Source organism: Aptenodytes forsteri, unplaced genomic scaffold (assembly GCF_000699145.1).
Source record: "Aptenodytes forsteri isolate BGI_AS27 unplaced genomic scaffold, ASM69914v1 Scaffold2, whole genome shotgun sequence".
NCBI lineage: Eukaryota > Metazoa > Chordata > Aves > Sphenisciformes > Spheniscidae > Aptenodytes > Aptenodytes forsteri.
In genome coordinates, this window is record NW_008795695.1 from 17,432,545 (window position 1) to 17,445,427 (window position 12,883).

General features: G+C 37.2%; 1 protein-coding gene across 1 annotated transcript in view; it reads left to right on the top strand.

Annotated features, from left to right (window-relative positions):
• The window catches only part of CFAP47 (cilia and flagella associated protein 47), a 382,585-nt gene extending 369,906 nt beyond the window's left edge, over positions 1-12,679 (top strand). Inside the window, 2 exon segments of the mRNA XM_019473044.1 lie at positions 2,602-2,770; positions 12,470-12,679. Of these exon segments, the coding sequence (XP_019328589.1) occupies positions 2,602-2,770; positions 12,470-12,679 (379 nt within the window).
• Positions 12,680-12,883: the final 204 nt, after the last annotated feature.

Genomic DNA, 12,883 nt, shown 5'->3' on the forward strand with positions numbered 1-12,883 from the left:
GGGAAAGGGAAAGGGAAAGGGAAAGGGGAGGTTTTAGGTGTGACTATATGTGTTCATGTAAGTATGTATGTGTGTATGTACATATATATTTTACTCAACACAGAAAAAAATTACAGCTGCCGCTAGTACCTTGACCTCTAGTACCTTGTGCCAATGCTGTCAAGAAGCATGCAGATTTTCTTTAAAGCTTTTTTATTATTTTTTCTCCATTTTTCTTTATGAAAATTAAAATCCGACAAGGTTGATGCAATAAGATTTTTTCTCTGACTTGGCAAATATCTTGTGTGCACAATTATAGATCAGTTTTGTGACGGTTTCATTTTAAACTGTCTGGTCCCCTTGTCAGGACTAAAACTACAGCTTTTTCTCCTGTGTGTTTTCTGACTACCTGTTTTGAGGAATCATTTACGGTCTCTGAAAAAGACTACTGTTGATCACACCCTGCTAAGATGCAATTTCTGCAGGAATAAAGTCCTTATTTTCTTGTGTCTTCCGTGCATGCAGTGTGTCCCATCTCCCTTAGCATTTCATCATTGCATCTGTAGTCTAAGTCACGCTCTTCTATGTCTTACAAAGACACAAAGTGCTTATTAGGGAGTCGTCATCCCTAACTACTTACCAGAAAACAGACTGAACATGGGAGATAAAGCAAGTGCTGTCTTAAAATGTTCCTAAATCCAGTCTATAGAGCAATGATGTTGGAAATGAAGACCTATGTTCAGGTCTCTGTTTCCAGAACCAGGGTTTGAATATTCATCTCAGACATTTTTGATGAGTGCTCTACTCTGCTACTCGGTCTAAGAGGCATCACTTCTTTTTCATCCCGTGCCTGCCCTTTGTGTGTAGTAGGTATGCTCTAGGCATTCACGGCTGAGCAGTCCCTGTGGGAAATACAGATGTGAAAACTCAAGGCTTAGATGGCACATAGACGGGAACTCGGGTCGTAGCAGGATTAGTGCTTACGGCCCAGGCGTATAAACTCAGCTGCACAACTTCGGACACCACAAAAAGAGATGGTCAGCCTAAGTTTGATGTCACAAGACTTGAAGTGGAGTTTCAGACATTCAGTAGTTTTGCCTGCCTTGCTGTCACCTAAAGGAAGAGCTAGGCTAACTCTGCTAATGCACCCAAGTCTGATGGCACTGCTAAATGTCAGTTAGTCTTTTGAGGGGGCAGAAGCTTTTTGGTTCCCGATTTCTGCACTTGCAGTATTTGTTTCTACAAACTTACAGTGTGACCTTTTTTTTCATGAGGGTATTTTGAATTTAAGAAAATGTTTCGTGAGAACCTATTCCAAAGGAGAGCTATTTTTAAACAAGATGACATAGACCCAGCATACCACCCACTGAATAGCACTTGCCCAGGAAATGTGGGACATTTCCGTAGAGAGACGAATTGTCATAAAATATTAAATTTCACTTCTTTGTGAGTATTTTCTTTGAAAAGTGGTGTTATTTCTGGTGTGACAATCCATGAATAAACAGATTTGAACAGCTTTTCTTTGAGATGCTGTTAGTTTTTCATTCAAGTTTTATCAACTAAAAATGTGTTCCCTCTAAGCATGCATGATACTTGTCCTGCTGTACTGTGGCAGGGTGTTGTGGATTATTTTTTGACCATGCCGTTGTATTTCTAGTTTCAATTTCTTTTGTTCTCTTTCTGTCCAGATAGTGATGTCTTCAGCAATACGTATAAAGACTAAAAGGAGAATACCGGACTGGAAAATACAAAAATGTATATTCTTTTCATGCTGAGAAAGTTTATGGCAAGGAGTCCCTGAGGACCTGTGATAGACAGGCTTCAGTTTGGGGATTGGCCTAAGATTGTTTTGTAGTCCTCAGCCACTGTCTTTACCAGGAATAAGACATTTTCATTGGGCGCAACAGTACTTCCATGAAACTAGCAATTAGGCAAGATCTGCAGTACCTGTGACAGAAATTCTTTGAGATGAGAGATATACAATAATATCGATAGAGGAACCTAATTATTATTATTGCAATATCTTGAAGTGTTTAGTTTATGGGGTATAAAAATGTGGAAAACAGTGATAGAAAACTATTATTTTCCATATGTTCATTTCAAGGCTTTCAGAACTCCCTCCCAATCTAGTAACACTCCACCAGATTGCAAATTCAGTTCTGGTCATAAAACTTAATAAAATGGGTGGTTTGTCAGTTTTATTTGATTAGAGATTGGAAAAGTGAGGGGCTTTTAATAGGAAAAGTGGATTTTCACTCTGGCATGGAATTTCTTTCTATCACTATTATTATCTTTTTACAGGTCAGATGATTTATTTCTTTCTAGTGGCAAATGCTATCATTATTCTGTAGTTATTATAATATTTATAATAGCATATAAGTATGTTTGAAATGGAAGACCAGTATGCAGGTCCCTGTGTATAAAGATTATAAATATTTATAAATAATGTAAATAATTACTACCGAATATTTATTCTGTAGAAATGCTATTAATATTCTATATGCATTCCGTAGGCTGCCAAGTTTCCTGAGTCATGCCACATGGTGGCCTAAATGTTAGGTTGTAGATAAATTGTATTAAGATACCGTAAAAGGCACAATAGCATCCTGTGCTTTTCTGTAGGAACCCAGAGCGATTCACTGCGCACTTCCTGGCGGGCAGCGATCCCGAGTTCCTTGTGCGGCCGCAAGCTGGAGAACTTCTTCCAGCAGGCACTGTGGGAACCCATATAACGGTGGGATTCAAGCCAAGGATGTACGGCAAGAAGCATACAGCAACACTTGTAGTTCAGGTAAGCCTTCCTGAATGCAATACACAAGTATACCTTCAGGAGTGGAAGGAAAAAAAGAAATCCTGTACAAAAAAGCAGCATTGAAACACACAAATGCATGCACTGTGATTGTTCTACTACTCTTCACTATGGACAAGAATAAAACTAAATTTTGAAAACTAACTGATGACAAGCTGGAAAAACGTATTATATTTTAATTTCTGTGTTATCCCTTTGCCATCATCACCAGAGACAGATCCTTATCTTGATATGTTTGCCCCAACTCCGTAGACAACATGTCAAAATGACTTTTCACAGAGAATCAAAATAATCATGTTAAGAACTGGTGGAGAATATATGAGTAATTGAATATGTGAGACCTAGCTTATTGATTTTATTTGTATTATACCTCCTAGGATCAAAGGCATTAGAAGGTAGATAATAAACTGTAGAAGGCAAAATTTCAGAACACAAAGCCAGGAATAACTTTTTTAAAACAAGCTTCAAAATAAACAAAAAGAATTTGTAGCCAAGTAGCTTCTGTAAGTCTGAAGGTCAGGAGACATTTGAAGACATTTATTCCTTCAGTAGTAAAAATGTTCTTATTACTGCAGGAATTAATTTTTAAGTCATTCTTTAAAAGGAAACTGTGGAAAACATACAGTAGCAGCAAACACCCCAAACTCTCTACAAATCATGTTCTGCACTTTAAATGTATTCACTGTGTGCTGGCAGTGTTTTCAGGCTACTATATTAGAAGTGAAACAGCAATATTGATTTAAAAAATAAGATGGGCAAAACAAAGTTGATAAAAAGATGCATAGCAAATAACTATGGTGTTTTATCTTTCTGAGTGACAACCTGTACAAGAGTGAATAAGACATGCAAATCCTGGAAAAACAAGAAGGCCCGTTAATCCCTCCTACTTGTTTTCATTTACCGCATTAGACATTTGATTAGTTTAGTCTTTTTACATAAACAGCAGTGATGCTTATCACTCTTCCATTTGAAAAAGAAAATAATTGACTGAATTTATTCTGTGTTCTTTTATATTTACATAATGCTATATGACACATCTACAGAGCTCAGAAACTTCTAATGTAGATCTGGAACTGAACTCCTGTTTTTAGGCATGACACATGTAAATGTGCTAGCCATGTCTGTCTTTGGCTTGACTTCCATCACTATCAAAGAGCTTTAACATGAATTTGTCTGGAATGGGATAAACACAATGGTCAAAGATTATTAGCTTTCTAAGAACTCAGTCAGTAATCCAAAATTTCCTTTTAGGAATTTATCAGTACAGATGGGCTTTGAGTAATTGGATTTTTAACCTACATGGACTCGCACCTCAGTCTCTGGTTATGATCTAGGCAGACAGCTCTTTACATCTCCACCTTTCGTACTGTGTGTGGGTGTAGGAAGTCATAGAATCATAGAACAGTTTGTGTTCGAAGGGACCTTTAAAGGTCACCTAGTCCAACACCCCTGCCGTGGGCAGGGACATCTTCAACTAGATCAGGTTGCTCACAGCCCCGTCCAACCTGACCTGGAATGTTTCCAGGGATGGGGCATCCACCACCTCTCTGGGCAACCTGTGCCAGTGTTTCACCACCCTCAGCATAAAAAATTTCTTCCTCATATCTAGTCTAAATCTACCCCCCTTTAGTTTAAAGCCATTCCCCCTTGTCCTGTCACAACAGGCCCTGCTAAAGAGTTTGCCACCATCTTTTTTATAAGCCCCCTTCAAGTATATTACATATATGTGTTGGATCACATCTTGTCCTATCTATTCCTGTATGTTCAAAAATACATTGAGGACTCTTAATGCTTGTAGGCGCGATTTGGACCAATATTACACCATCACAGTATATTAGAGATATTTCTAACATTCTTACTCTAATCAAAGTCTTAAGTTGTTTCAGTAATGTTTTGATGAGGCTTGTGTTCTCTTTGCTCTTATTGGTAGTCCTGTTGTGTACACTGGACTTCTCCCTTTCCTCTCCACACACGCTTTCATTCCTGTAGTTCTAACGTAAGCCAGAGCATCTGCGACTGTGTGTAGTTCTGCTGCTGCACTCTCAACGTTGACCTGAAATAAGACTTGAAGACATGTTGAGAATACCAGATACTCATTTCTGCCTTTCCTGTTAGTTGAAACAATTTTCGTTAGTGACCTGAGGGAGACAGATTTAGTTAGATGGCAAAACCAGGATTAAATCACTCTTATTTGGGGAATAGTAATGGAGGTGGTGAAATGCAATTGATGTTGGACCTAACACTGAAGAACCTCTCTTGTACATATCCTTTCTAGCCAATATACTGGCTGAGGCTTTGGGCTGTTTTTAGAAACAGTGAGGAAGTTTCTTTTCTTTTACAGTGTCACCTCTCTTCTGATGCTGCTGTAGTAAAGGGCTACAGCACTCTTGCTGTAAAATTGGTTTAGTTGGCCTGCTGAGAACCCAATCCTGGGGAGCTAATTAGCGTTCAGAGATTACAATTTGTCTTTACCAGAATTTAGTGTGTACTTTTTATTAACTGAATGTATATATATATATTTGAAATAATGTAGCCTCATTTATATTTTCTGCACACAAATCAGGTACTTCTTGGGACCTTTTGTGGATTCTTTAAGACTTTAATATCCATGAATACTTACAGTAAATTTTATTAATAGCAGAAAACCTTAATTACTTTGCTGAAGCAATTAAATGTTCTTTAATCATCATTAAAACTTCTGTTCTCAGTCAACTACATATCAAAACAATTGAAGTTAGACACTTACTTGAATGGCTGTTAGGAATCTTAATTTTGTAAAAGTGACACAGAAAATTACTTTAAAAAATTCTGTAGATCAAAGAATGAAATATAATAGAAAGCCAATAAAGAAAATAATCAAGCTTGTTTCTGTAGCTGTGAAAGGGAACATCATAATCTAGTCGAGCTACAAGTAAGGAACAGTGACATGGTGCATGAAGAGCATTTTAAAATAGGTATTATTCCATAATCAAACTTCCACATTTATAATCGCTTTCATAAACAGTACAGTTCTAACTGAAAAAAAAATGTATTGCCACTAATGATAAATTAGTGAAGAGAGCATGCTTCTTAGATAAGCTATAAAGTGCTGTGAGGAAAAAAAGGACTTCCTCGGCTGCACTGACATCTCAGAGCAAGGCTGTGATGTGCCAGTAAAGCTGCACAGAAAACCGACAGAGCTTAGGGGCGGCACGATGCAGCTGGGGCAGGGGGATGCTCTGCGAAGGCTTCCTGGGGCAGGAATCGCTGCCAGGCACAAGGCGGAGCAGCCGGGAGGCTGGCGAATCCTTGGAAAAGGACATATTCAAGCTGGCTTACAGTTAATTTGCTTGTGCTGTGCTGAATTCAGCTAGAGACGCGAGCAATTGCTTTGTAATTCATGGGTGAGACTTCAGAGATATTCTAAAGCAGAAGGCACACAAAATAAGTCTTAAATGATAAAATAGATGTCAGAGTAAACCAGGTTGCCGGTAACATTATCAAGCCCTCCAGAAGTCAGGCTTGTGCACCTTTATTACTGAATAATCACTAACTTAACCTATGGAAGATAGCATATAAAACCCATTTGTCATGCTGTTCTAGAAATAAATGATGCAGTGTGCAAGCCACAGTACCCGGGTGTGGATTCTCTAAGCTTGCCTATGCAAACTTGCATATCTTATCAGAAAATGGTACTGTTACATATTCAGTAGCTTGGTGAAAATACGATCTGTATTGTTCCTGGTAGATTTGTTAATTACCATAGTTCAATGTTATTCTAAATTGTATCTCTTAAACAGAATGAGCAAGGAAAAATGTAACAAAGTTAATAGGATAGTTGAAAGTTTCACGTTAAATAAGACATCACCTGTGTCCCTTACCACTGGTTGATGTGGACCTGAGGTTTATGATTAAAAGCAGAGATCCAGAACGTTCATTACAGGCAGTGCATGTAGCACATCCGACCATTAGCATCACTGGATTTCGAGTGCAGAATCAATACTCAAAATGTTTGATTCACAAGCATGAGGAAAGGTTACTTGGCTTATTGAGGCTATAATTCTCATAATGCCAAAAGATAACAATATGGGAACCATTGCGGTATGAGGGTATTGAAACCTTTGCCAGCCCTGAAGGAATGGTTGATATTGATTGTATGACTTCTAAGCAATGCTGTGAAACTTCTAATATTTGAACTGCAGAAGTCAATTAAGCCACCTTTAAATCTATCTGGAAATGTTCCTCTAAGCTAAGAAAATTATTGTTAGCCATCTTCTTCATTAGAAATTGCTCAGAGCCTGGCTGGGCATTGGTCTGCTTGTGGGAGGTGGTGAGTGACTGCCTTTGCATCACTTGTTTTTGCTGGGTTTTTTTCCTCTTTCCTTCACTTATTAAACTGCCTTTATCTTGATCCATGAGTTTCCTTGCCCTTGCTCTTCCCTTCCACAGTTCACATAAAGGTTTGGTTTAATTTCATTCTGTATACTCTGATCATAATCGGTCATTTTTTGCTTGTCACCACTGCAGTATAAATTAAGGGTCAGGGAATACTGGATGCACTATCTGTAATTTCCTGTGTTTTAACTTATTTGGAAGTCTTGCAAATTTTATTTGGACTTTCCCGAGTTAACACTGTTTGGAAGATAATTGGAATACCATTTACCTTAAAAGTCCTGATACTTGCTCCCAACATTTAACGTCCTCCTAACATAGACTTCTCTGGCAATTAATTAGCATGTAACTCAGTAGTACTGCCAGCCTACAGTGAATACACATGGATGATCTGTGTTCTGCAAATTAATCCTATGAATCATGAGCCATCTGTAAGAATGGATTGAATACCAAAAAATATACTTTTATATAAGTTATTTGGTGACTGTTACCAGTATTTGCTGAATAAATTACTTCATGAACATTACTCAGTCAGCCATCAAGATGGTTAAATAACTTACTTGAATAACTCATGATATTTAGTAAAAAGTGGCAAGCATGCATCTCATTTTTGCATTCTTCAAAATATTCTTCAGAAAGATTTAGCTCTGCAGATGGCCATTACTCCAACCAGGTGAGCCACATTATTTCTCTCTTCACATTTCAATTAGGTTATAGTCATCAGGAATTTTGAGGTTTTGATAAGAGGAAGTCATTCATTTCAACAAGAAATCCTCCTTCAGACTGTCAAGGACATTCAGACTGTGGTCTGGTCTTTCTTCTTAAATTGTGTGTGAAATAGGCCTAGAGATGCATTGCAGGGAGCCTGGGATTCTTACGTACCTATGTTTATATTAGATACATCTTCTTAACAGAGGCTTTCTTTTATATTTCTATTCTAGTAGATTGTAGTAGATTCAATACCTTCATCTTTAGACTTTGTTTCTACCAGTGCTAGTATGAGAATTGTTCCAAATTTGATATAATAAACTTGCACTGCCTTAAGCGTAGGAAGAGGAAGAGTTCCTCCGATTTGGGAAATTTTGACCCACTACTTAGGCAAGTAAATACAGCTTGTAAGTCAAATATTTTATCATAATTATATAGTCATATATAGATGACCTATGAAAGTCTCTCTCTCTCTGTGTCTCCTTTCCACCACTCCAGAAAAGTCTGAAGCGTGATCTATCTTTTCCTTTGCTGAAACAAGTCTGACCTGGAAACCCAAAGCAGCAGCTTCGAGGCACTTGCACAGATTCTGAACTTGGTAGACTTGGTTAGAATAGTTGTTGTAGTTAAGCTGTACTCTTATCCTGAAGAAAATACTTATGGCTTCAGCAGCTTTTGATAACCTAATATTTTGCCCTTGGAAATTAAATATTCTAGTAAAATAGACATTTGTGGGTGTCTAAGGTTTTCTGAAAATTACTGAATATTAGGTTGTCTTGAAAATTACTGAATTGTAGGTGGTTCTAGTGCTAAACAAAGCACTAACCCAAATTATGTTGACAGTTAACAGTAACTCTTTTCCATTTGTGTAACACTTGTTTCCCCTTTAGCAGAAAATGCTAAACTAAACCAAGAGTCTTTCTTTCAGTAAATCAGTACATAAATGCACGATTTTTTCACAGTGACTGTCTCGAACTGTCTTGGATGATAGCACACGATTTACAATAGATGGACTACCATAGTTCAAGATGATAAATTAGGGTGGGGTTTTTTTGTTGTTATTGCTCTTTTTTTTTTTTTCCTTCTAGCTTGTTGGTTCCTATTTAAAGGGTTCATGTTATATGTTATAATGCCCACAACATTTTCCCCATTTAACTCAATGAGTTTCCATCAGGGAAAGAGCAATCTCTCCTGCCACAGAACCACACCTGATGCGGGCTACAGCAGCAACAGAATAGGCAGCTTTTTTCACCAAGTCAAGCCACAGGCTTTTTTTTCACAGAAGATACAATCTAGGATATTTGTATAGCAAACAGAAAATTAACAAAAGGTTATTTCTACCCAGAAGGCTGTATCAATTGTTTGATGCTGATGATAAATGAAGTTGAGAGGTGGCATAGCCCATCACTTTTGTTTAAATCCCACTTCAAACAATTAAGATCACTATAGACAGTAAAGTTACAATATGTGTCGATTTCATGAACAGAAATGATTTTTTGGTAACTTGATACTCAGTTTAAATCGTTGGCTGAAACACCTATCAGATCTTTTCTCTGACCTTGAAGTGATCAATGAGACTTGCACACAGTGAATATGACCCTGAGGTTAAATTTTCTTTAAACTAAATTGTTCATCTGGCATACTAAAGAAAGAGAAAGCATTTCATCTTGTACTGAAGTTAATAAAACAACTAGCTAACTTTGGAGAGCAATTTACTTTTCTTAAATGACAACTTTATCTTTGGACATAAGATACTGATGTTGGTCCATGTCACAGCTCCTTTTGCTGGATTTTATCTTTACAGGCGGTGGAGTTACTAGATCATTTCACAGTATTAAATAAGGTTGAGAATAAAGATGAGTTAATCTGCCTGTTTTACACAGGAATAATATTCAATTTAAATTAGATTTTGATTTGAGCAGAATAGTAATGAAAGTTTAAAAAATTAAGCATGCATGGTGAAATATCTTTTGAGATCTTACGCTTACTAATCTTATTTGAATAAGGCAATTCGTTCAGAAGACACTATGTAAAATCAGTACTGCCAATTTTAAAGTACAGGTTTTAAAAAAAGTTTCTTTAAAAATACACAGAAAAAAAAGTCACCTATTCTTTCAACATTAGCACAGATATCAAAATACTGATTAAAACCAGTTGTCTAACAAGAAGCATCACAATTAGAGATTCATATGGTGATGACATTTAAGAACTGTAAGTGTATGCAGCCTCTATGTGAAATAGTATAAATGCTGTATAAGCCCATAACAGAGAACAAAGCCTGTGCCAAAGGGTTTACAGTTTAATGGAACTTCTTCCCGTTGGATAGCTGCAACATGAATGCAAAACTGCTTGCAAAAATACCCTTTTTTATATATATATATACACACTTTAGCAATGACAGAGTAACAATCAGAACAATAGGAAGAAGCATATGAAAGATAACAAAGGTAAACATCATCAATTCAAACTTTTTCAGTGCCAATATAAAATCGATAGTTAACAAAACTTAATAAAGTCAGAGAGCCACTTTAACATCCTTTCTATTCTCTTGGGTATGTTGTTATAAGTATGGGATGACTGTAGAGAAAGTTCGAGATGGAGAAGGTTGACTGCTTTTCCCTATGGCCTTTGTAGTGCTTTACCTAGACCATAATTAATTGACAGAATGCAATAAATAAATAGACAAATTTCACACTGTGCTCTGGAGATAGTTGATGGCATTTATGCTATGTGAAAATTTGTCGCGATTTGTATGGATACTGTTGCTCTTCTCTGTAGGCCAAATCTGCTTGGCGTATGGACATGCCCAGCAGCAAAGCAGAAGCAGAGCTCTCAAACTGGAACGAGCAAATGGGCCACAAACCAGTTATGTTGGAAGTCAGACTGTTAACTAAGTGCTTGAGGGAAAAACTCTTGAGCTTTGAGGTTGACTGTTGCACTGATTTCCAGATTGATCTCAGAGTATACGCAGCCTTTCTGACCTTTTGTTTCCTTGGATGAAAAATGACACTGGTGTTAGGTGTAATGGTTATATCTACAAGTGATTGTTCTAAGGATTGTTAGTTTTAAATGGGAGATGAATTACATAAATCACAGCTGTTGTTGGAATGATGAATCTTTATGACTTGGAGCAGGAGAGAAAGGTGATCCTACAAGCCATGTCTCTGTAGTTCAATGCAGCATGATGCAAAAGCCTAGCACTGACAAACCTGCGCTAGAACCACGAGCAGCATGGCTGTGTGATTGCAGGGCTGTGCCAAATGTGGAAAGGCAGATCTTGGGAATTTGGAAATATCACTTAAATAGCGTGACTCCACTGCTTTGAGGCTGCAAAGTCATAGAGCCTGGTGTGTACTGTGTACGTATGTACTATGTACATGCACTATGTTCTATGTTCTGTAGAAAAAAAATTGTCACTTGTATGAATGTATTTTAACAGACCTACATCATGCCATACTTTTTACTCAGTGTTCCCTACAAGTTTTGCCTTGGAATCAAAAACAGCCCCAAACATAAAACCTGGGATTTTCAATCGCTGAGCGCGAAGGAATGGATGACAGTGCATGCCTAAAGTGGGCACGCAGTGCTTTGTCTTTCTTTTGCACAGTACAAAGCTGGACGTAATGATACATCATGTGAAATCTTTGGGTTTTGTAATTTTTCTGTTGTTTCCTTGTGTTTTTTTTAAAGGAAAAGGAGAATAGAAAGCTAAAGACCCATGAAAAGACCTTTTCTTAGATGTAATGACAGGAAAATGCCAAAGACTTGAAATAAAGACGCGCTTTCAAGAATTAAAGTGATACATTTTGAAAGAAAAATGACTGAAAGATCTGCAATAGTTACACATGTGGTTTTAGCAACCAAAATTCTGCTTCAGGACACAAATGAAACTTGGGAGACAGACAGCAGTATAGCCTTCATATGCATAGAAATAATACTCCTTAAGTACGAATAGATGGCATGTGTAGTAAGAATAAGAGTCACGTACTCAGCAAGAATCAAGTACTCACGCATTACAAGACATGACATGGAAACATATGCTCCATTCCTAGACGCCCGTTATAAACAGAAAGCAAATGAAGAGTGTCATTTTCAATTCACATAAATATTCTTCTAACTAGAGATTTGAACATGAAGCTGCAATTCTCTTGTGCATACTCAGAGTCCTTTTCTCTTAGTTTTGTTCATTATTTTAATACGAAAAATCCAGCATTTGATAATGCCATTATTGCCAATACCAGAGCTGCAATTAAATCCTACAGTATAAACCTGAGGCATTTATATTGTACTGTGGAATAATTACCTTTGAACAACATACAAAGCTATGTGGTTTACTAAATAGAAAAAGGAATTTTAGATCAGCTAGGAAGCTAAATTACTAGTCTTTGTTATGCCTGGTCCTGAATTCATAACGTTAAATGTGATTTCTGGTCTCCGTGTTCCAGGAGTGTAGTTCTCATTCCGTGTTATTCCAGTACCTTACATGGAAAAGGATAAAAATCTTTTGAAATCAACGTAGCATGGTAAATCACTGTCAAAAAGTTTCAAGGTATTTGATCACTGATTATTTTTTATTTCTATGTCTCTGTTCATTATTTGCAGACACAATCAATGCAGTGGACATATGAAATCAATGGACTGCCTCCACAGACCGTACCACCTACAAGGCCAGCACAAGTCGTTTCTACTAGCAGTTACATAAGATCAGCCACAGTTCGACAGCGCAATTTTTTACGTGAAAATCTGAAATTTACAACCACTGCAGTGTCCTCACCAGTCAAGGGGGCACCTTTGGCCCCGAGGACAAAATAGAGAAAGTTATGGCCAGTTATTTTTTTGGTGGGGGAGGATGTGAGGTAGACACCTTTGTCAAATAAATTCTGCGCAGATAAAGAGGATATGTTTTTTGATTTTTTTTTTAAAGCAGATATGATATGCATTGATTGTATGCTTTATATGGAAGATTCAGAGTGCCTGAGCTCTAATAATACTCTTATTTTTCTATGAGGGATTTTA